The 22,865-nt window shown below is 39.1% G+C and overlaps 1 protein-coding gene across 2 annotated transcripts in view; it reads right to left on the bottom strand.

Annotated features, from left to right (window-relative positions):
• DLAT (dihydrolipoamide S-acetyltransferase) overlaps nt 1-22,865 on the bottom strand; it is a 39,646-nt gene that overhangs the window by 6,178 nt on the left and 10,603 nt on the right. For both annotated transcript variants that reach the window (XM_008020858.3, XM_038005220.2), the window contains exons 6-11: nt 22,337-22,524; nt 20,408-20,561; nt 16,234-16,301; nt 14,573-14,665; nt 13,828-13,935; nt 8,624-8,739 (exon numbers count right to left, since the gene is read on the bottom strand). In XM_008020858.3, coding sequence (XP_008019049.1) covers nt 8,624-8,739; nt 13,828-13,935; nt 14,573-14,665; nt 16,234-16,301; nt 20,408-20,561; nt 22,337-22,524 — 727 coding nt within the window. The remainder of the gene's footprint in view (nt 1-8,623; nt 8,740-13,827; nt 13,936-14,572; nt 14,666-16,233; nt 16,302-20,407; nt 20,562-22,336; nt 22,525-22,865) is intronic.

Here is a 22,865-nt window from a genome sequence, read left to right as displayed (position 1 = left end):
TATCTTGATATTGCAGGTTGAGGTCCAGAACACCAAAATAATACTGCAATAAAGCGAGTCACATGAATTTTCTGATTTCCTAGTACATATGAAAGTTATGCTTAACACTACACTGTTGTCTACTAGGAGTGCAATAGCATTATGACTAACAAAAAAACCAATGTATATACCTTAATTTAAAACTACGTTATTGCTAAAATATGCTAAAAAGCACCTGAACTTTTAGCAAATTGTAATTTTTTTGCTGGTAGAAGATCCTGCCTTGATGTTGATGGCTGCCAACTGATGAGGATTATGGTTGCTGAAGACTGAGTGGCTGTAGCAGTCTCTTAAGATAACAATGAAGTTTGTCCCACTGATTGACTCTTCTTTTCACAGAAGATTTCTCTGTAGCATGCAGTGCTGTTTGACAGCATTTTAACCATGGAATTTCTTTCAAAACTAGAGTCGGTGCTCTCAAATCCTGCAGTTGCTTTTTCAGCTAAATTCATAGGGTACTCTGAATCCTCTGTTGTAATTTCAACAACGTTCACAGCTTGTTTACCAGTAGATTCTAGTTCAAGAAACCACTTTCTTTTCCTCTCCATAAGCAGCAGCTACTCATCCATTCAAGTTTTATCATGAGATTGCAGCAATTCATTCCCATCTTCAGGCTCCACTTCTAATTCTAGTTATCTTGCTATTTCTACCAACATCTGCAGTTAATTCCTTTACTAAAAAGTCTTTGAACATCTCAAAGTTACCCACGAGGGCTGGAATCAGCTTCTTCCAAACTGCTGTTAATGATGAATCACTTTCAGAAGGTTTTCAATTTACTTTGCTCAGATCCATCAGAGGAATCACTATGTATGCCAACTATAGCCCTAAAATAAATTTCTTTTCTTTTTTTTTTTTTTTTTTCTGAGACAGAGTCTTGCTCAGTCGCCCAGGCTGGAGTGCGGTGGTGCAATCTCGGCTCACTGCAAGCTTCGCCTCCCAGGTTCATGCCATTCTCCTGCCTCAGCCTCCCAAGTAGCTGGGACTACAGGTGCCCGCCTCTACACCCGGCTAATTTTTTTGTATTTTTAGTAGAGACGGGGTTTCACTGTGTTAGCCAGGATGGTCTCAATCTCCTGACCTCGTGATCCGCCCGTCTCGGCCTCCCAAAGTGCTGGGATTACAGGCGTGAGCCACCGCACCCGGCCAAATAAATTTCTTACACAATAAGACTCAAAAGTCAAAATTACTCCTTGATCCATGGGCTACAGCATGGATGCTGTGTTAGCAGGCATGAAAATAACCTCAATCTAGGCTGGGCGTGGTGGCTCACACAATCCCACAACTTTGGGAGGCTGAGGCAAGCAGATCACCTGAGGTCAGGAGTTCGAGACCAGCCTGGCCAACATAGTGAGATCCAGTCTCTACTAAAAATAGAAAAATTAGCTGGCCCTGGTGGCAGGCAGCTGTAATCCCAGCTACTCAGGAGGCTGACACAGGAGAACTGCTTGAACCCGGGAGGCCGAGGTTGCAGTGAGCAGAGATCATGCCATTGCAGTCCAGCCTGGATGACAGAGTGAGACTGCATCTCAAAAAAAAAAAAAAAAAAGAAAAGAAAAGAAAAGAGAACTTCAATCTTGTACATGTCCATCAGAGCTCTTGGATGGGCAAGTGCATTCCCTACAAGCATAAATTTTGAAAGGCATCCTTTTTTCTGAGCAGTAGGCCTCAACAGTGGGCTTAAAATATTCAGCAGACCATGCTGTAAACTGTCATCAGGAGTTGTTGTTCCACATATAGCATAGGCAGAGTAGATTTAGAATAATTCTTAAGGGCCCTAGGATTTTCAGAATGGTAAATGAGCACTGGCCTCAACTTGAAGTCACCAGCTGTATTACCTGCTAACAGAATCAGCCTGTCCTTTGAAGCTCTAGAGCAAGGTATGGACTTTTCCTCTCTAGCTATGAAAGTCCTGGATGGCATCTTCTTCCAATATAAAGCTGTTTCATCAATTATCTTAGCTATATCTTCTGAATAATTTGTACTTCACCCTGTACTTTTATGTTATTATGGCCTCTTTTCCTTCAACCTCATGAACCAACCTCTGCTAGCCTCAAACTTCTGTTATGCAGCTTCCTCACCTCTATCGGCCTTCAAAGAATTGAAGAGAGTTAGGGCCTTGCTCTGAATGCTTTGGCCTAAGGGAATGCTGTACGTGGTTTAATCTTTTATCTAGACCACTCAAAACTTTCTCCATATCAGCAACAAGGCTGTTTCACTTTCTTGTCATTCATGTGTTCACCAGGATAGTACTTTTCATTTCCTTTAAGAACTTTTTCTTTGTATTCACAAGTTGGCTGTTTGGCACAAGAGGCCTAGCTTTCAACCTATCTTGGCTTTTGACATGCCTTACTCATTAAGCTTAATCATTTCTAGCTTTTAAAGTAAGAGACATGAAAGTCTTCCTTTCACTCAAACACTCAAGAGGCCATTGTAGAGTTACTAATTGGCCTGATTTCAGTTTTATTGTGTCTCAGGGAATAGGGAGGCCCAAGGAAAGGGAGACAGAGGAACAGCTGGTTGATAATTCTATCAACCAGTCAGAACACATGCAAAATTTATCAATGAAGTTTGCCATCTTATATGAGCATGGTTCATGGGGCATCGAAACAATTACAATGGTAACATCAAAGATCCTTGATCACAGGTCACCATAACAGATAGAATAATAAAGTTTGAAATACTCTAGGAACTGCCAAAATGTGACACAGAGACAGGAAGTGAGCACATGCTGTTGGAAACATGATGCCATCAACTTGCTTGATAGAGGGTTGCCACAAGCCTTCAATTTATAAAAAAGCTCAATAAATCAAAGTGCAATAAAGCAGGATCTCACAAGTAGATGGCTCTCACTTCACATCCACGCAGTAACAAGTACTGATGAAGACATAAAGAAATTGGAACACTTATCCACTATTGGTGGGAAGGTAAAATGGTGTAACTGCTTTGAAAAATAATGTAGAAGTTTCTCTAAAAATTAAACATACTTTTACCCTGTGACTCAGATATTCCATTCCTAGGAATCTACTGAAGAAAAATAAAAATACATGTCCACACAAATAATTGTATGTAAATATTCATAGTAGCATCATTCATAATAGCAAAAAACTGGAAAACAAATGTTAATCCACTGATGAATGATAAAGAGGTATACTGAATATGATTAAACACTATTCAGCAAGAAAAAAGAATAAACTACAGATACATGCTACAACATAGATGAGTCTCAGAAACATTTCGCTAAGTGAAAGAAAGCAAATGCAAAAGACCACATATTTTATGATTCCATTTCTTTTTTTTTTTTTTTTTTGAGATGGAGTCTCACTCTGTCACCCAGGCTGGCATGCAGTGGCGGGATCTCGGCTCACTGTAAGCTCCACCTCCTGGGTTCACGCCATTTTCCTGCCTCAGTCTCCCCAGTAGCTACAGGCGCCTGCCACCACGCCTGACTAACTTTTGTATTTTTAGTAGAGACGGGGTTTCACTGTGTTAGCCAGGCTGGTCTTGATCTCCTGACCTCATGATCCGCCCACCTCGGTCTCTCAAAGTGCTGGGATTACAGGCGTGAGCCACCACACCTGGCCTATGATTCCATTTCTATAAAAGGTCTAGAAAATACAAATCTATAGATTCAAGCACTAGAACAGATTGCCCAGGGGCTGAAGGTGAAAATAAGAATTTACTATAAATGAGCATGAGTGATCTTCTGGGGGTGATGGAAATTTCTAAAATAAGATTGTGGTAAAGACTGCATAATTCTGTACCTTCAATAAAAATCAAGAAATTGTACACTTAGAGCAGGTACATTTTATGATATGTAAGATGGCAAATTAAAGTGTTAAAAAGTGTCAACATGCGGCCAGGCACAATGGCTCATGCCATAATCCCAGCACTTTGGGAGGCTGAGGCAGGCAGATCACGAGGTCAAGAGATTGAGACCATCCCGGCCAACACGGTGAAATCCCATCTCTACTAAAAATACAAGAATTAGCTGGGTGTGGTGGCGTGTGCCTATAGTTCCAGCTACTCAGGAGGCTGAGGCAGGAGAATCGCTTGAACCTGGAAGGCGGAGGTTGCAGTGAGCCGAGATAGCACCACTGTACTCCAGCCTGGCAACAGAGTAAGACTCTACCTCAAAAAAAAAAAAAAAAAAAGTGTCTATATGCTGGCAGAGAGGGGAATTAAAGGAATATTAAAAAAAAAAAAAAAATTCTTGCCTCTATCTAGATTCTAAGTATCCTGTATTTATATTTAAGGAATATAAATTCCTTGAATGTTTGCTGCTGTGACAATCATCATAGTGGCCATAGCATGGAAAATGAATGCATCTAAAAGCAAGGAACAGGAAAGCCCAAACAGCATCCGGAAAGGAGATAACTGAAAGGTATGTTCAGTAACAGTGGCTAACTCAGAATGGCACAGGAAGAGGGGTTTAGAGAGGTACAATAGTTAAAAATAGGCTTTCAATGAATTACAGAAGACTGTCAATGCCTTAAGCAAGCTATTTCTGCCAGGCTCCAGAAAACTCTCCGTGAGTCAGTAATATGAATAATGCTGAAAACAGGAAGACTAATTTAAAATCTGTTTAGTGGGCTGAATGGTGGCCCTCCAAAAGATAAGTCTTTGTCCTAATCCCTGGAATCTATCAATGTGACCTTATTTGGAAAAAGGTCTCTGGAGGTATAATTAGGATCCTGAGATAAGATCATCCTGTATTATCTGAGTGACCCTAAATCCAATGCCAACTGTCCTCTTAAGAGAAGAGAAAATACAGACACAGAGGAGAAGGCCATGTAAAGATGGAAGAAGAGACTGGAGTTATGCAATCACAAACCACTAAATGCCTAGAGCCACTAGAACTGGAAAAGGCAAGGAAGGATTCTTCTCTATAGTCTTTGGAGGGAATGCATTGCCCCTGCTGAAACCCTGATTTCAGACTTGTTTCCAGAACTGTGAGAGAATAAATTTGTTTTAATCCATCAATTTTGTGGTCATTAATAATGGAAGCCCTAGAAAACTATACAGTTTATGAAGAATATTATATGCCCAGATGTTCTCCAAGAGAAGAATGACCAAGGAAAAGTTAGAACCAAGAGTTTACCCAATAGGTTTGATCAGATTAAGAAATGGTTTAATGGTTTCTGAAACTCCCCTCCTAGCTTGTGGAGTTTCAGAAAGAATTCACATGTACATAGAAAACTAGCCTTCCCTAAGCAATTATTAAAATCAATTAGGTTAGCATTCATGGTATAATACATGTCTTAGTCATACACAATTATTTTCATAGGCATACAAACATTAACACTGGACACACACATACTCTAAAAAAATTAACCAGGCCGGGCGCAGTGGCTCAAGCCTGTAATCCTAGCACTTTGGGAGGCTGAGGCGGGCAGATCACAAGGTCAGGAGATGGAGACCATCCTGGCTAACACGGTGAAACCTGGTCTCTACTAAAAATACAAAAAAAAATTAGCCGGGTGTTTGGCGGGCACCTGTAATCCCAGCTACTCGGCATGAACCCAGGAGGCGGAGCTTGCAGTGAGCTGAGATCGCGCCACTGCACTCCAGCCTGGGGGACAGAGCAAGACTCCGTCTCAAAAAAAAAAAAAAAAAAAAAAAAAAAAAAAAGTTAACCAAATATAGATTTATATTTATTTGTTATTATTTTTTGAAATGCAGTCTCACTCTCACACAGGCTGGAGTGCAGTGGCGCGATCCTGGCTCACTGCAACCTCCACCTCCCAGGTTCGAGCAATTCTCCTGCCTCATCCTCGCGATTAGCTGGGACTACAGACGTGCACTACCACACCTGGCTAATTTTTTCTTTTTTGTATTTTTAGCAGAGACAGGGTTTCGCCATGTTGGCCAGGCTAATTTCAAACTCCTGACCTCAGGTGATCCACCTGCCTTGGCCTCCCAAAGTGCTGGAATTACAGGTGGGAGCCACCTTGCCCGGCCCCAAATATGGATTATTTGTGCTATAATCAATTTGGGAGGATGATGTTATGTGTGTGTATGTAGGAAGGGCATAACAAAGCTACCTTTTTTTCTCTCTAGTCCCAAGACTGGGGCTAAAGCTAAATATTAATGTTCTTTAACAGGAAGTCAGTCAATAAAATAAATGAAAAACTCATAAAAGGCAACAGAAAAATATTTGGATATCTGCAGGTAAATAAATACCGGAATAAACAATAGTTGAAAAGTTGTGTTTAAGGGCCAGGCGTGGTAGCTCACGCCTGTGATCCCAGCACTTTGGGAGGCCAAGGTGGCAGATCACAAGGTCAGGAGTTCAAGAACAGCCTGGCCAATATGGTGAAACCCCATCTCTACTAAAAATACAAAAAAATTACCTGGGAGTGGTGACTCATATCTGTAATCCCAGCTACTCGGGAGGCTGAGGTAGGAGAATTGCTTGAACCCAGGAGGCGGAGGTTGCAGTGAGCCAAGATCGTGCCACTGCACTCTAGCCTAGGTGACAGAGAGAGACTCTGTCTCCCAAAAAAAAAAAACAAAAAACCGTTGTGTTTGCCTCCTGGGAACTGACCTCTTATTAAGGGAACAGTATTCCAACCTAAATTTAATATTAAAAAAATTTTTTTTTGAGGTAGACTTTTGCTCTCATCACCCAGACTGGACTGCAATGGCACAATCTCAGCTCACTGCAACCTCTGCTTCCTGGGTTCAAGCAATTCTCCTGCCTCAGTTTCCCAAGTAGCTAAGATTACAGGCACGCACCACCACGGGACCCAGCTAATTTTTGTATTTTTACTAGAGACAGGGTTTCATCATGTTGGCCAGGCTGGTCTTGAACTCCTGACCTCAAGTGATCCACCCGCCTCGGCCTCTCAAAGTGCTGAGACTACAGGTGTGAGCCCGGCCCTAAAATATGAACAAATATTAGTAAGTGTGGTATAATATATACTTGGGTCTTTGTTCCCATGTTGCCAGTTCCTGTCATAGAGACCCTAAAACCGGAATTTCCTGAGTGATAGGAGTATCTTTTGTTATTTATAATGAGCCCCTTATATAATAAGCTCCATGATGGATATTTAGGGCAGGATCCCTGCGTAACCTCGGGATGGGGCCAGTCACTAGAAGGGTCAAAATGACTAGAGGATTAGAGAGTTGGAACTTTTAGCTCTACCTACTGACCTAAGGGAAAGGTGAGGGAGATATAGGTTGGAGATTCTGGAGATCAAGCTCTACAAAGACTTTTTTTTCCCCTTTCCTTTTTCTCCCCAGCCCCCTCTATCAAGACTCTTCAACAAGATTTAATGAGCTTCCAGTTGCTGAACTGTGGAAGTATTGGAAGGGTGGTATGCCCAGAGAGGATACGGAAGCTCTGCACCACCCCACCTCATACCTCGCCCTAGCCATCTCTTCATCTGGTGTTCACCCGTATCCTTTGCAATATCCTTTATAATAAACATAAGTGTTTCCCCAAATTCTGTGAATTGTCCTAGCAAGTTAATCAAACCCAAGACAGAGGTCACAGGAACCAGTTTGTAGCCAGTCAGTTACAAGTATGAGTGGCCTACACTTTTGACTGGCATCCGAAGTGAGGGCAGTCTTGTAGGACTGAGCCCTCAATCTTTGGTATCTGACACTATCTACAGGTAGACAGCACCAAAATTGAATGTAATTGAATTAGAGGAATTCACTGCAGAATTCATTGCTTGGCTGGTGTGTGGGGAAACCCTCCCCACCCCTGCCTCTACTCATCTGGTCACAGAATTGGTGCTGTAACTATGTGACAGTAGAGTAAAAGGAAAAAAGTTTGTTTGTTTCCTTTCAGAATAAGAATAACATAAAAGCGTCTACACATTAGAAAATGAATAGGCTTAGGAGTCAGAATCTTAGTTCTAATCACAGTCTTAACACTAACTTACTAACTCGGGCAAGTTACTTAACTCACTGAGCCTCAGTTTCTTCATCTAGAGATGGAAGTGAAAGCACTTAAATCATAAGGTGGTCATGAGAATTAAATGAGATAAAAGAGACACAATGAGTACCATACTACTCTATACCATCATAATATTAACAAGTACTCGTTTTAATTTTGCCCCTGAAGCTCAGGAGAACTCATGGGTGAATGAAAATCATCTATTTAACCCTACTTTGTGACAGTCATTATCAACTTAATTACACGTATTTGTTCACTAATCTCCCTTTGCTGAACTCATACAAAGAATCTATAGCCTTTACAAGCTAAATCCAGCAGTATCTCAGGCTGGGCACAGTGGCTCACACCTGAAATCCCAGAACTTTGGGAGGCTAAGGCTGTAGAACTGCTTGACCCCAAGAGTTCAAGACCAGCCTGGACAACAGAGCAAGACCCTGTCTCTTTAAAAAATAAATAAAAAACAACAACAACAAAAACAAGGTTGAAAATTAGAGCCAGAAAGGAAAAAAAGTAAAAAGCAGTATCTCATAAATATTTTTGTGTTGTTTTCAAGTTGTTTGACCTATGTAAGCGATCTGCCTCTCTGTATTCCATTTATCCTTATCCCCTCAACTCCTATTCACACACTAAATAATATAAGAAAACTAGTGATGGATATATATCGTCCCCAGTTATACTTACTGTCTTATAACTGTGTCCATCCAAGAAGAATTTGCTTCGGGAACTTTTAAACATGCCAAAGCTGAAGCTTTTATGATGAAGTCATTGACAGAAATTTTGCTTCTCCCTTCTAAAATCTGGAAAGACAAGAACAACTGTAGTTTCCTTTTTTTAAAAAAAATTTTAATTTTAAGTTTCAGGGTACATGTACAGGATGTACAAGTTTATTATATAGGTAAACATGTGCCATGGTGGTTTGTTGCACCTGTCAACCCATCACCTAGGTATTAGGCCTCACATGCATTAGCTATTTTTCCTAATGCTCTCCCTCCCCGGACAACTGTAGTTTCTAAATTCTCTCACCAAAGAGTAAAACTGTATAATCTTGAGAAAAGGAGGAGGAGAAAGAGAATATACAAATACCCTGAGGTAGAAAGAAAGAAATGAAACCAAATATTGGTTCCTTCATCTTTTTAAATGCAGACTCTTACAGCTGTTTTCTGGTAAGTACTGCTTTAGCATATCCCATAAGTTACGGTATATTATGTCATCATTTTCATTCATCTCAACAATAACAAAATTTGGTTCTTTGAAAAGATCAACCAAATGACAACCACAATGATAAATGTTTAGTTAGACTGACCAAGAAGAGGAGAGAAGACCAGAATTCCTAAAATTAGGAGTGAAATAGGGGACATTACTATCTACCTTACAGAAGTAAAAAGAATTATAGGGAATACTGTGAACGACCATACAGACATAAGCTACCAAAACTGAACCAAGGAGAAACAAAAACTCCGAACAGACCTAAGACTAACAAAGAGATTTAACTGGTAATTTAAAAACTACCCACGTAGAAAAGCTTAGACCCAAACACCTTCATCAGTATTCCACCAAACATTAAACAAGAATTAATATCAATTCCTCACAAATTCTTTTAAAGAAAAATCAAAGAAGAGCAAGAAACACTTCCCCACACATTCTATAAGGCCGGTATTAGCCTGATACCAAAACCAAAGACGACATTAGAAGAAAAAAAAAAAACAAAACTACAATAATCTCTTACGAATATAGATGTAAAAATCTTCAGCAAAACACTAGCAAATAAAATCCAGCAATATACAAAAAGGATCATTTACCATGATCAAATGTGATTTATCCCAAGAATGCAAATTTCCATTAACATCTGAAAATCAATTAATGTAATAATGTCCTAATAGAATACAGGACAAAAAACACACAACCATCTCAACAGACACAGAAAAAGCATTTGATAAAATTCACATTTGATAAAATTCAATACCCCTTTTCAAGATCAAAACACACTTACTAACTAGGAACCGGAAGGAACTTGCTCAACCTGATCTAGGGAAACCTCACAACTATTTAATGATCAAAGACTTATTCTCCCAAAGATCAAGAACAAGACGAGATGTCCACTTCTGCTACATCTATTCAACATTGGCTAGAGGTGCCAGCCAGAGTAATTAGGCAAGAAAGGAAATAAAAGGCATACAGGTCAAAACAGAAAAAGTACAATTATCTCTATTTGCAGATAACATTATCTTTTTTACAGAAAATCCTAATAAATACACTAAAAAACTGTAAGAACGTCAGCAAGTTTGCAGGATACAAGGTCAATATGGATCCCATTCCAGCACGCATACGAAAAGAAAGATCAATATAGAAAAATCAATTGTTATCTCGATTGCTTGCTCAGAGTCAGTTATACATATAACTCCTTTTCTACTCTTTCCCCACTTCTCACTAGTATAGCTCACTAGTCTTAAAAAAAAAACAATCACACCTTTATATAGTAGCAATGAATAATCTGAAAATGAAATTTAGAAAACAATTCCACTTAGAGTAATATTAAAAAGAATAAAATACCTAGGAATAAGTTTAACAAATGCAAATTTAGAGTGCAAAACTTACACTCTGAAAAACTATTAAAAAATTGTTAAAAGAGACTGAAGAACACTCAACTAAATACAGGGGCATCTACATGTTCATGGATGAAATGAGAGTATTCTTTGGATGGCAACACTTGCCAAATTGATCAGCAGACACATCCAATCAATCCTTATCAAAATGTTAACTGGCTTCAATGCAGAAATTTACAAGCTAATCCTAAAATTCATTTACAATTGCAAGGCACTCAGACAAAACAATCTTGAGAAAAAAGAACAAAGACGACTCACATTTCCTGATTTTACAACTCATTACAAAGCTAAACTAATCAAGACTACGGTACTGGCATAAGGGTATATAGAGATTAATGGAATGGAATTAAGAATCTGGAAATAGGCCAGGCACAGTGGCTCATGGCTGTAATCCCAAACTTTGGGAGGCCGAGGTGGGTAGATCACTTGAGGTCAGGAGTTCGAGACCAACCTGGCCAACATGGTGAAATCCTGTCTCTACTAAAAGTACAAAAATTAGCCAGGCATGGTGGCTCATGCCTGTAATCCCAGCTACTTGGGAGGCTGAGGCACGAGAATTGCTTGAACCTGGAAGGCGGAGGTTGCAGTGAGCCAAGATCATGCCACTGCACCCCAGTCTGGGCAGAGTGAGACTCCGTCTCAAAAATCGGCACAAGACAAGGATGCTCTCCCCCTCACCACTCGTATTCAACACAGTATTGGAAGTTCTGGCCAGGGCAATCAGGCAAGAGAAAGAAATAAAGAGTATTCAAATAGAAAGAGAAGAAGTCAAATTGTCTCTGTTTGTAGATGACATGATTGTATAGTTAGAAAACTCCATCGTCTCAGCCCAAAATCTCCTTGAGCTAATAAGCAACTTCAGCAGTCTCAGGACACAAAATCAATGTGAAAAAATCACAAGCACTGCTATACACCAATAACAGACAAACAGCCAAATCATGAGTGAACTCCCATTCACAACTGCTACAAAGAGAACAGAATACCTAGAATTAATTTTGACAAGGATACCAAGATAATTCAATGGGGAAAGATGGTGCTGGGATGAAAGAAACCAGAAACCTAGGAATACAACTTACAAGGGATGTGAAGGACCTCTTCAAGAACTACAAACCACTGCTCAAGGAAATGAGAGAACACAAAAACAAATGGAGAAACATTCCATGCTCACAGATAAGAATCAGTATCATGAAAATGGCCATACTGCCCAAAGTAATTTATAAATTCATAGCTATCCTCATCAAGCAACCATTGACTTTCTTCACAGAATTAGAAAAAAACTACTTTAAATTTCATATGGAACCAAAAGAGGGTCCATATAACCAAGACAATCCTAAGCAAAAAGAACAAAGCTGGAGGCATCATGCTACCTGACTTCAAACTACACTACAAGGCTACAGTAACAAAAACAGCATGGTACTGGTACCAAAACAGATATATAGATCAATGGAACAGAACAGAACAGAGGCCTCAGACATATTGCCACACATCTACAACCATCTGATTTTTGACAAACCTACAAAAACAAGAAATGGGTAAAGGATTCCCTATTTAATAAACGGTGTTGGGAAAAGTGGCTAGCCATATGTAGAAAACTGAAACTGGACCCCTTCCTTACACCTTATACAAAAATTAACTCAAGATGGATTAGACTTAAACGTAAGACCTAAAACCATAAAAACCCTAGAAGAAAACCTAGGCAATATCATTCAGGACATAGACACTGGCAAAGACTTCATGACCAGAACACCAAAAGCAATGGCAACAAAAGCCAAAATTGACAAATGGGTCGAATTAAACTAAAGAAGTTCTGCACAGCAAAATAAACTATCATCAGAGTGAACAGGCAACCTACAGAATGGGAGACAATTTTTGCAATCTATCCATCTGACAAAGGGCTAATATCCAGAATCTACAAGGAACTTAAATTTACAAGAAGAAAACAAACGACCCCATCAAAAAGTGGGCAAAGGATATGAACAGACACTTCTCAAAAAAAGACATTTATGCAGCCAACAAACATGAAAAAAAGCTCATCATCACTGGTCATTAGAGAAATGCAAATCAAAAACACAATGAAATACCATCTCACACCAGTCAGAATGGCGATCATTAAAACATCAGGAAACAACAGATGCTGGAGAGAATGTGGAGAAACAGGAACACTTTTACACTGTTGGTAGGAGTGTAAATTAGTTCAACCATTGTGGAAGACAGTGTGGCGATTCCTCAACCATCGAAACCAGAAATACCATTTGACCCAGAAATCCCATTACTGGGTATAGACTCAAAGGATTATAAATTATTCTACTATAAAGACACATGTACACATATGTTTACTGCAGCACTGTTCACAATAACGAAGACTTGGAACCAACCCAAATGCCCACCAATGATATGCTGGATAAAGAAAATGTGGCACATATACACCATGGAATACTATGCAGCCATTAAAAAAGGATGAGTTCACGTCCTTTTTTACAGGGACATGGATGAAGCTGGAAACCATCATTCTCAGCAAACTAACACAGGAACAGAAAACCAAACACCGCATGTTCTCACTGTAAGTGCGAGTTGAACAATGAGAACACATGGACGCAGGGAGAGAAACATCACACACCAGGACCTATAGGGGGACGAGGGGCTAGGGGAGGGATAGCATTAGCAGAAATACCTGATGTAGGTGACGGGCTGATGGGTGCAGCAAACCACCATGGCACGTGTATACCTATGGAACAAACCTGCACATTCTGCACATGTATCCCAGAATTTAAAGTATAATAAAAGAAAACAAAACAAAAAATAACAAGATCAAAAAAAAAAAAATCTGGAAATAAAATTCTCACATATATGATTAATTTTGACAAGGATACCAAGATAATTCGATGGGGAAAGATGGTGCTGGGATGAAAGAATAAATGTCCACATGCAAAACAATGAAGTTAGATTCCTATCTCACACTACCTACAAAAAATTAACTCAAAATACAGCGAAGACCTATATAAGAACTAGAACTATAAAACTGTTACAAGGAAACATAAGTATAAATCTTTATGACCTTAGACTAGGTAATAGTTTCTTAGATATAATACCAAAAGCACAGAAGAAAAAAATAGATAAAGTGGACATAACCAATATTTAAAATCTTGCGCTTCAAAGGACAAGATCAAGAAAGTAAACACCAGCTGGCATACTGTAACAAAATATATGGACAAAAATATAAATGTTTGGTGGGGAAAGATAAAATTTTGTAACTTAGAAAGTTGGAATTTTCAGACCTTTTACCTTATTAAGTTCTTTCCGTACCAACAAAACTTCTCCCATATTTACATCTATAGAAAGGTAATAATGAGGTATGGTTTGCTTTGATTGCATTAATCGCTGTGCAATAACCTGAAACCAAAGAGATTTAAAAAAAATCAATTATCTTGAGTTAAGATCTTAACTAATTCAGGGCTCTGTTTGTCTCTTCACCTTACTCTCTGGTAATACTTACCTCAAGCATTATTATAATTGAAAGACGGAGGACTCCGCCATAATATAACACCTCCTAGGTTTTTGTTTTTTTTTTTTGAGATGGAGTCTCGCTCTGCTGCCTAGGCTGGAGTGCAGTGGTGCGATCTCGGCTCACCACAACCTCCACTTCCCGGGTTCAAGCAATTCTCCTGCCTCAGCCTCCCGAGTAGCTGGGACTACAGGCGTGCGCCACCATGCCCAGCTAATTTTTGTATTTTTAGTAGAGACGGGGTTTCACTATGTTGGCCAGGTTGGTCTCGAAGTCCAGACCTTGTGTTCCACCTGCCTTGGCCTTCCAAAATGCTGGGATTACAGGCGTGAGCCACTGCGCCTGGCCCTTCTAATAGAACAAATGGATTCAAGTATTCAGCTGGCCAAAACTTCCCTTAAAGTAATCATCTAATATTCCCAACTTAAAAAGCCTCTGTTAATGTGTTAAAACTACGGAAGCAACTAAACAACTAGAGTAAAGATGCCCCTAATAGCTGATTCCAGATGATGGTAATTCTCTTACCCGACGAATGTTGCTAATTGGGATATCTGTGAAGACACCTGTAGGAACTGGTGCCATTCCAGGACCTGTGGGAGGCACAACAGCTGCTGGAGCCTATGGGAGGAAAGAAAAAGTTCTCAGTAACTATGGCTCAATTAGCATAAGTACCTGGGAAAGACTGCCAGTGACTATGCAGATTTTTTTTTTTTTGGAGACAGGGTCTTGCTCTGTCACCCAGGCTGGAATGCAGTGGCTCAATCATGGTTCACTGTAGCCTCAACCTCCTGAGCTCAAGCAGTCCCCCCATCTCAGCCCCTAGAGTAACTGGGAATACAGGTGCACGCCACCATGCCCAGCTAATTTTTTTGTATTTTTAGTAGAGATGGAAATTAGCCATGTTGCCCTGACTGGTCTCAAATGCCTGGGCTCAAGTGATCCACTCACCTTGGCTTCCCAAAGTGCTGGGTTTACAAGCATGAGCCACCATGGCCAGTCTAAAAACTAAGCTTTATACAATAGCTATTTCTGTCCCCAGCGAGCAAAAGAGACTTCTGCTTGTTTTAAGAGTTTTAATTTTTTTACTTAGAATTCTGAAATCATATTTTAAATGTCATTTTTCTTTGTGTCAGAGTATGTTCAATGACCAGTTTATGTCAAAATAATTTTGTTTTTGCAAAATTATGTTCAAGAAAAGCAATCGAAGCATTCTTAAATCACAAGGAATAATAAATAAATATAAACAAGTTAATCCATTATCCTAAACAATGTTAAAAAATGGGGATGGGGGCTGGACACGATGGCTTACTTGAGGCCAGGAGTTCGTGACCAGCCTGGCCAATATGGCAAAACCCTGTCTGTACTAAACATACCAAAATTAGACAGGTGTGGTGGCATGCACCTGTAGTCCCAGCTACTTGGGAGGCTGAGTCACGAGAATCGCCTGAATCCAGGAGGCGGAGGTTGCAATGAGCTAAGATAGTGCCACTGCACTCCAGCTTGGGCGACAGTGAGACTGTCTCAAAAACAAACATACAAAAAAACCAAACACCAAAAACAACTCATTTAACTGTACTTTAAAATATTTTGAAACAGAAAAAAAGAACAAATTTTTTCAAAGCAAAAACTGATTAGCTCAAAACATAATGTGGAATATGTGTCAAGGTAGTATATCATCTTTGATTTTGTATATAAATGATAGCACACAAATATCTAAATACACTTGGCCCTCCGTATCCATAAGTTCTTCATCACTGGATTCAACCAAAGGCAAATCAAAAATATTCCAGGAAAAAAAAGATGGTTACATCTGTACTGCACAAGTACAGACTTTTTGTCCTTGTTATTTCCTAAGCAATAAAATACAACTATTTACACATTTACCTTGTATTTAATATTATAAGTAATCTAGAGATGATTTAAAGTATTTGAGAGGATGTGGGTAAGTTATATACAAATACTACACTATTTTATATAAGAGACTTAGGTATTTGTGAATTTTGGTATACAAGGGGGCTCCTGGAACCAACCTCTTATGGGTACTGAGGGATGACTGTATTATTAAACCACTGAAGTTAGAAGAAAACAGTCTTGGTTGAGCTATTTCATTCATAAATAATGTATGAAATAGTCTAACAGGCTGCAGAGACTAACTGCAAAAAAAGTAAGAGCTACACATAACTCACAGGAGCAGCTTTACTAGGCACAAAAGAGTCAATATCCTTCTTGGTGATTCTACCATCTGGTCCTGTCCCTGTAAGAGACATAAATATCACATACATGACGGCGTACCATTGGTTCCCCAAGGAGATCAACACTGTGATCCTAAACTGCAAGCGCCTAAGGGTTTACTACCAAAAACATTCTGAAAGGATCACAGCCTTAACCCTAACCCTTAAGGTTCTCCCTACGAATACCAGCTTTTGTCAACTATTAATTTTAATCCACACAGAGTACCAGTGTGTGTTCTGGAGTGGGTCTTTTCTTTTTAACTATTGCAAATATTCCTTTATGTATTTCTCTTTTAGAGTTTTATCCAAGTTGTACTTAATTTTTTTCATCTTCCTTACTTTTAAATTGGGAAATGCTGGCATGAAGATAATGCCGAGCACCGTTTATATCTCCAAAAGGGAAACTAACTGCCTCCTCCTGGTTAGCTCCAAAAAACCATTCCTGAGCCATGAAATAGATCATAGATCTCATTTGGGTCTTCTGGATTTACGTGACCATAAAGAATTCCTTTTGTACAGAATTTACAGGTATAACAATAATTGTTTTGGCAAATCAATTTTTTCAACCCAAAATAGCATGAATAACTCCTATCTGCGATTATCTCATCTTTAGAATCATTCATTCCTTATGTGGTCTCTATAATTCATAGCTTTTTCACAGTAGCCAAGGCTCTAAACTGGCCCAGGTTAAAGGAAATGAAGGGAAAAGGTGCAATGTCACACATGAGGAAGGATCTTCAAAGTTCTCTCAGTAGGTTTAATTTTACTTATATTCAATTTCCTCCTTCCTTCCACCTACAGCCTCTTAGGTTTAATTTTGGACCCAAGTAGATAATCTTGACCTTTAATTCTAAGGAGATTCAGAATTTAGTTATTATTATATAATACTTTTTACACTGGCCCACTTCTAGGAAAAAATTTGGTCAAATTGATTCATCTTCCCCCAAGACAGACTTTAAAAAGGACTCTTGTTGTGTGTAGTTCTTCCCAAGTCCTTTCCTTCATTACAAAAACTGAGTTGGCTAGGATTGTATTTATTCTCACCAGGAGCTCTAGAACAGAGGTAGTAGTACCCCTGTTAGATTTCTCTCCTTTATAAAAGACAGAAACCATAACCTCCCCTTACAACCAAGGCTGATCTAGACACCACAGCCCCTCAGGAGGAGGGAATCCATAGTACTGCCTGCCTTATGCTAAGCTTCTGCCACCCACAAGCATTTCCTGACTTAGGCGTTAGTTGAAACCTTTTCAACCCTTTTCTCTATCTCTCTAGGGCGGCACAACAGGCCATCATAAAGCAATACGGTATAAAGGGAAGAACACTGGGCTATGGGTAAAAAAAGTAGGGATTTTGTCAAACATAAACTAGATAAATGTTTCATCCATTGCCATAGAGCAACCAAAATGATCTTTTTAAAACACAATCATTTTATTTCACTTCCTTGCTTAAATTTCTCAATGGCTTCCCCAAGTACTTTAAATAAAATTCAAACTCTTTACCATAATCTATAAGATCATGTATGTTCGCATCCCTGTTTTTTTCCAGTCTCGTTTCCTACTAGACCCTTTGCTCATTATGTTTCATTAACACTGGCCTCTGTTTTTTTTTTTTCTTTGAGATGGAGTCTCACTCTGTCGCACAGGCTGGAGTGCAGTGGCATGATCTCAGCTCACTGCAAGCTCAGCCTCCAGGGTTCACACCATTCTCCTGCCTCAGCTTCCTGAGTAGCTGGGACCACAGGTGCCTGCCACTGTGCCCGGCTAATTTTTTTTGTATTTTTAGTAGAGACGAGGTTTCACTGTGTTAGCCAGGATGGTCTCCATCTCCTGACCTTATGATCTGCCTGCCTCGGCCTCCCAAAGTGCTGGGATTACAGGCGTGAGCCACCACGCCCAGCCAACACTGGCCTCTTTTATGTTCCTCAGACACGCTAAACTCTTTCCCATTTCGGACTGTGTAGAGCTAGTCTCTCTATCTAAAATGATCTTTCCCCAGTTCTTCACATGGTTAGCTCAAACCGCCTCCTTCTGATCTTTCAGATCAAATCAAATGTTACCTCATCAAAAAGATCTCCCAACCACCCTGTCTAAAAGTAGTCATGACTGCACATATATCCATCCACCCTTTCACTCACTAGTATATCACTGAGTTTCTTTCTTTCTTAGCACTTAAATCATCTTATTAACAAAAATATTATCATTATAGCTAATACCTAGATATGCTTTCTCTGTACAGGCACTGGTTAACTTATTTAAACCTCACAACCATTAAACCTATTGTTTTTATATAGAAACTGACACAAAAGGTCACACAGCTAGTGTAAAGAGCTGAGGTTCACACCCAAGCATTCCAGCTACAGAGCTCACACTTTTAACTACTATGCTATACTCCCTTTCTGTTCATTTAATTCTTTACTGTTAGTCATATAAGCAACTGAAACTGAAATCTTACCCATCTGATGAACAAGTGTCTGATGCGTAGATAGTATTCGATGGTATTTACCACCTAACTCTGCCTGCATAGTAAGAATAGCGGGATTTTCTTTCCTTCTTTTTTTTTCTTAACACTCCTCCTCAGCTCATACCTAAGGGATTTTCCACTTATATCTTTGGTAAGGTAACCAGTATTGCTTAATATCTAATAAATGGTCCTTCTTTGCTTGTCTAAATTCTTTAGATATAATTATTAACCCAGTCCTTTCTACCCCTTTAAAAGTTATTCCAACTTACACTGCTGTCCCTGATTCTAATCATATATACATAAAGAATGTAGCAATATACTACTAGCAATATACAGTAGCAATATACTACTGAAATGGCATTAAGATGGAAAAAAAAGAGTCTTCCAATATTATAAGAATCTCTAAAGTCCAAAAACTTTACAACATTCCACTCTTGTGTCTTGGGATTGGCTTGCCTTCTAACTATAAGACAGCAAATTGCAGATAGGAGATAACCACCACTGAGCACCCATAACTAGACAATTGGGGAAATAAGCATATTTTTCTTTAGTAATTATGGATGGCAGAGCATCAAAATGGAAGGCAGGATAGGGTAGTGTGAAGAAACAGGCTTTAGAGTTAAACAAATCTAGAGTCACACTGCAACTTTACTATTTAACAGGAAAGAAGAACCCTGAAGAGTCTGACAGTCTGTTTTCTTATCCAGAAAATAGGGAATGATAATTCTTACTTCAAGAAGTGTTGTGTACATTAAGTATGGTAAGTTAAATGACTGGCACATAGTACTAGCCATCAAACCAAGTTCCAAGAATAATAACTTCCTTTTCCAAATAAGAACCTTAGTTATCCTACACTAAATTTTAGCTTAGGTTTAATTAAAAAAACTTACTTAAGTGCCAGGCAATAATATCAATATGAATGACAACAAACATGTATTGAGTACTTATATGCTAGATACAGTTCTAAGCACTTCACCTGTTATAGCTCATTTAACTCTCACCATCTATATGATGTACAATACCTCGGTTTTACGGCTAGAAAAGTAATTGACATAAGGACATACAATTTATGTAATTCACTGGAAAACAGATTACAAAAAAAATTATAAAGCCAGGAGGAAACGCTAGGTGGTCTGATTCCAGGCCCCATGCTCTTATCACAAAGCTTTATTTTTTCTTTGGGGACAGACAGACAAGTAAGGCATTTTCCCTTGCCTTCAGGGAGCTCTAGTTCTGTTTTATATGAAGTTTATTATTTTAAGTCATTCCAAATCACCCCAATTTCAAATTTTATTTTGCTTTGCTTATTACTACAGTCAACCTAGCACTAACAGAGGTTTCTTATTACACAATCAAGTCCCATAACCCAATTTTGCTGAACAAGTACATACACTTTCAAACAAGTAGTTTCCATGAAGAGAAGAGGGAAAAAAAAGGTATCTAAAGTATATGGGTAGGTTCTAGGCAAAGTAAATTAAGCTCAGTAAAAGTTTCCCTACTCTGTGGTGGCAACAAAAGAACTATTTCTCCCTTCTGATGTAATTATTAACAGTTGTCCCTACTATCCCAGTTATAAGTATGGCTATATATAGTTGTACTTGCAAGTCTTAAGGAGGAAATTCAACTAAATTTTAACTTTATAACTCCATTCCATAGAAACAGATTTACCTTTTACTTGCGTAAGATCAATCCCTTTCTCTACTGCCAACTTCTTTGCAAGAGGGCTAACAAACACCCTTCCCTTTGGTCCAGCAGGAGTAGCTGGGCAGGGTGCTGAAGGTGTAGGAACTAAAGGCTGGGGAGTTGGAGGAACAGTGGCCACCTTTTGAAAAAAATTACAAATTGTTTTAATTCACCACTTCAAAGACTGGTCTGAAAGATTAAAAGTTTACATCTCATTAATAAATTAAAACTATTTTAATTAAATATTAATAACTTTCATCTTTTTTCCAAAGATCATAATGTACTTTGCTCCAGTTTAACCAACATAATGTAGTAATATGAACAGCAAGAACAATATATTTCTATGTCAAAGACAGAACAAAGTTACTTTATTCCATAACAACACGAAGAAGCACAGAATTGAATATTGCCAATCAGTGTATAGTATCCTATGGCCTTTCTTCACTTTAATCTCTTACCACTTCTTTATTTGCATTCTTTTACATCACCAACATGATTTTTATTTTTAATTATCCTAACTTCTTTATTTTTTTGAGACAGAGTCTTGCTCTGTCACCCAGGCTGGAGTGCAGTCACTGCAACCTCCACCTCCTGGGTTCAAGCAATTCTCCTGTCTCAGCCTCCCAAGTAGCTGGGATTACAGACATGCACCACCACGCCCAGCTAATTTTTTGTATTTTCAGTAGAGATGGGGTTTCACCATGTTGGCCAGGCTGGTCTCAAACTCCTGACCTCAAGCGATCCACCCGTCTTGGCCTCCCAAAGTGCTGGGATTACCAGCGTGGGCCACCACACCCAGCCAGCTAATTTCAAAATATAAAATTATGCGGTTAGGCCCCATGTTGAAAAGTATCTTTAAAAATATAGCCAGGTGCAGTGGCTCATACCTGTAATCCCAGCACTTTGGGAGGTTGAGGTGGGCAGATCACCTGAGGTCAGGAGTTCATGATCAGCCTGGCCAACATGGTGAAACCCCTTCTCTACTAAAAATAAAAACATTAGCCAGGCATGGTGGCTGGTGCCTATAATCCCAGCTACTCAGGAGGCTGAGGCAGGAGAATTGCTTGAACCCGGGAGGTATAGGCTGCGGTGAGCCAAGATCGCGCCACTGTAAGCCAGCCTGGGCGACGGAGTGAGAATCCGTCTCAACAACAACAACAATTAAAAAACAAAACAAACAAAAAAAAGAAATATAACAACAATGCTACTTGCCAGCTTCCCATAAATGTACAGCAGTCACAAATCAACTTTTGTCTTATAGAAATGTTTACCTAGCTTAAACTCACATGATTCTAGCATCTGCGGAAGCTTCACTGTCAGTGTTATCTCTGGTTGGAGTTAATGCAAGTTCATGTTATAGTTTATAAAGTATTTTGTGATATAATAAATTCTATGCAAAAGAAGTCATGTCAAGGTTCCATTGTATCAGAAATATATGCTTGACCTACTACGTGAATAACAAGAGGATTTCAAGTGACAGATTATTCAGTATATTTAATAAAAAATGGGCAATGAAGTGAGCTATGACTGCACCGCTGCACTCCAGCCTTGGTGACAGGGTGAGACCTTGTCTCTTTAAAAAAAAAAAAAAAAAGGGCTGGGGCAATGAAGCCTTACTTTCCACAAGCATGATATCTACATCTAAAGCAGAAAGAGAGCATGTCAGTCAGCTTTGCTTTCAGCAGGACTCTAGATGGCAGAAAAAAAAAAAGCTACAAGGCCCAAACTATCGACCATTAGGTGAACAATGCAGTACAACAAACACTATAGGTCTCCACAAAGGTTAATCAACTATCTCCCTCCTCAGTCATAGAATCTTGGAGGTGGAAGGAACCTAGGATATCATCTAATCAAAACTCCTTAATTTAGAGATAAACTAGGTAAGTGTTTCCTGAATTCTAGAAGCATACCTACCGGGGGTGGGGTAGGTGGTGGTGCTTGTGGTTTTAAATCTGTTACTTCAGTTGGCCTATAGTCAGCAAATGCTGATATATCTGCCTCTTTTTCTACAATGATACAGAGTGGGGTTCCTAGAGGGACATCTCTTGTGCCTTCAGGGATCAGGATTTTTGCCAGATAACCTTCTTCCTGTACTTCAAAACCTTAAATAGAAAGAAAAAACATTATGGGACTTCAGAGATTCCACTATCCCTCCAAACTCATAGCACAGTTTTAAGTAACATGATTTTTCTCATTCAAGCTAGCTACATAACCTTTTCTGTAACCTATTTAACCTTCTGTGTCTTGGTTTCCTTACCTACAATATGGAGATAACAATAGTGCCAATCTCACAGGGATGTTTATACATTTAAACGGATTTAATATTTTTCAAGTTCTTAGAAATAATACGACCTGGTACAAAATAGCACCTGGTCCAAAGTAAATGATAAATAAATATCTGTTCAATAAAACTATGAAAGATTACAGACAGTGGTTAGTTCTA

The sequence above is a fragment of the Chlorocebus sabaeus genome, chromosome 1, assembly GCF_047675955.1.
Source record: "Chlorocebus sabaeus isolate Y175 chromosome 1, mChlSab1.0.hap1, whole genome shotgun sequence".
Taxonomy (NCBI): domain Eukaryota; kingdom Metazoa; phylum Chordata; class Mammalia; order Primates; family Cercopithecidae; genus Chlorocebus; species Chlorocebus sabaeus.
This window is presented reverse-complemented; position numbering and strand designations above follow the sequence as displayed.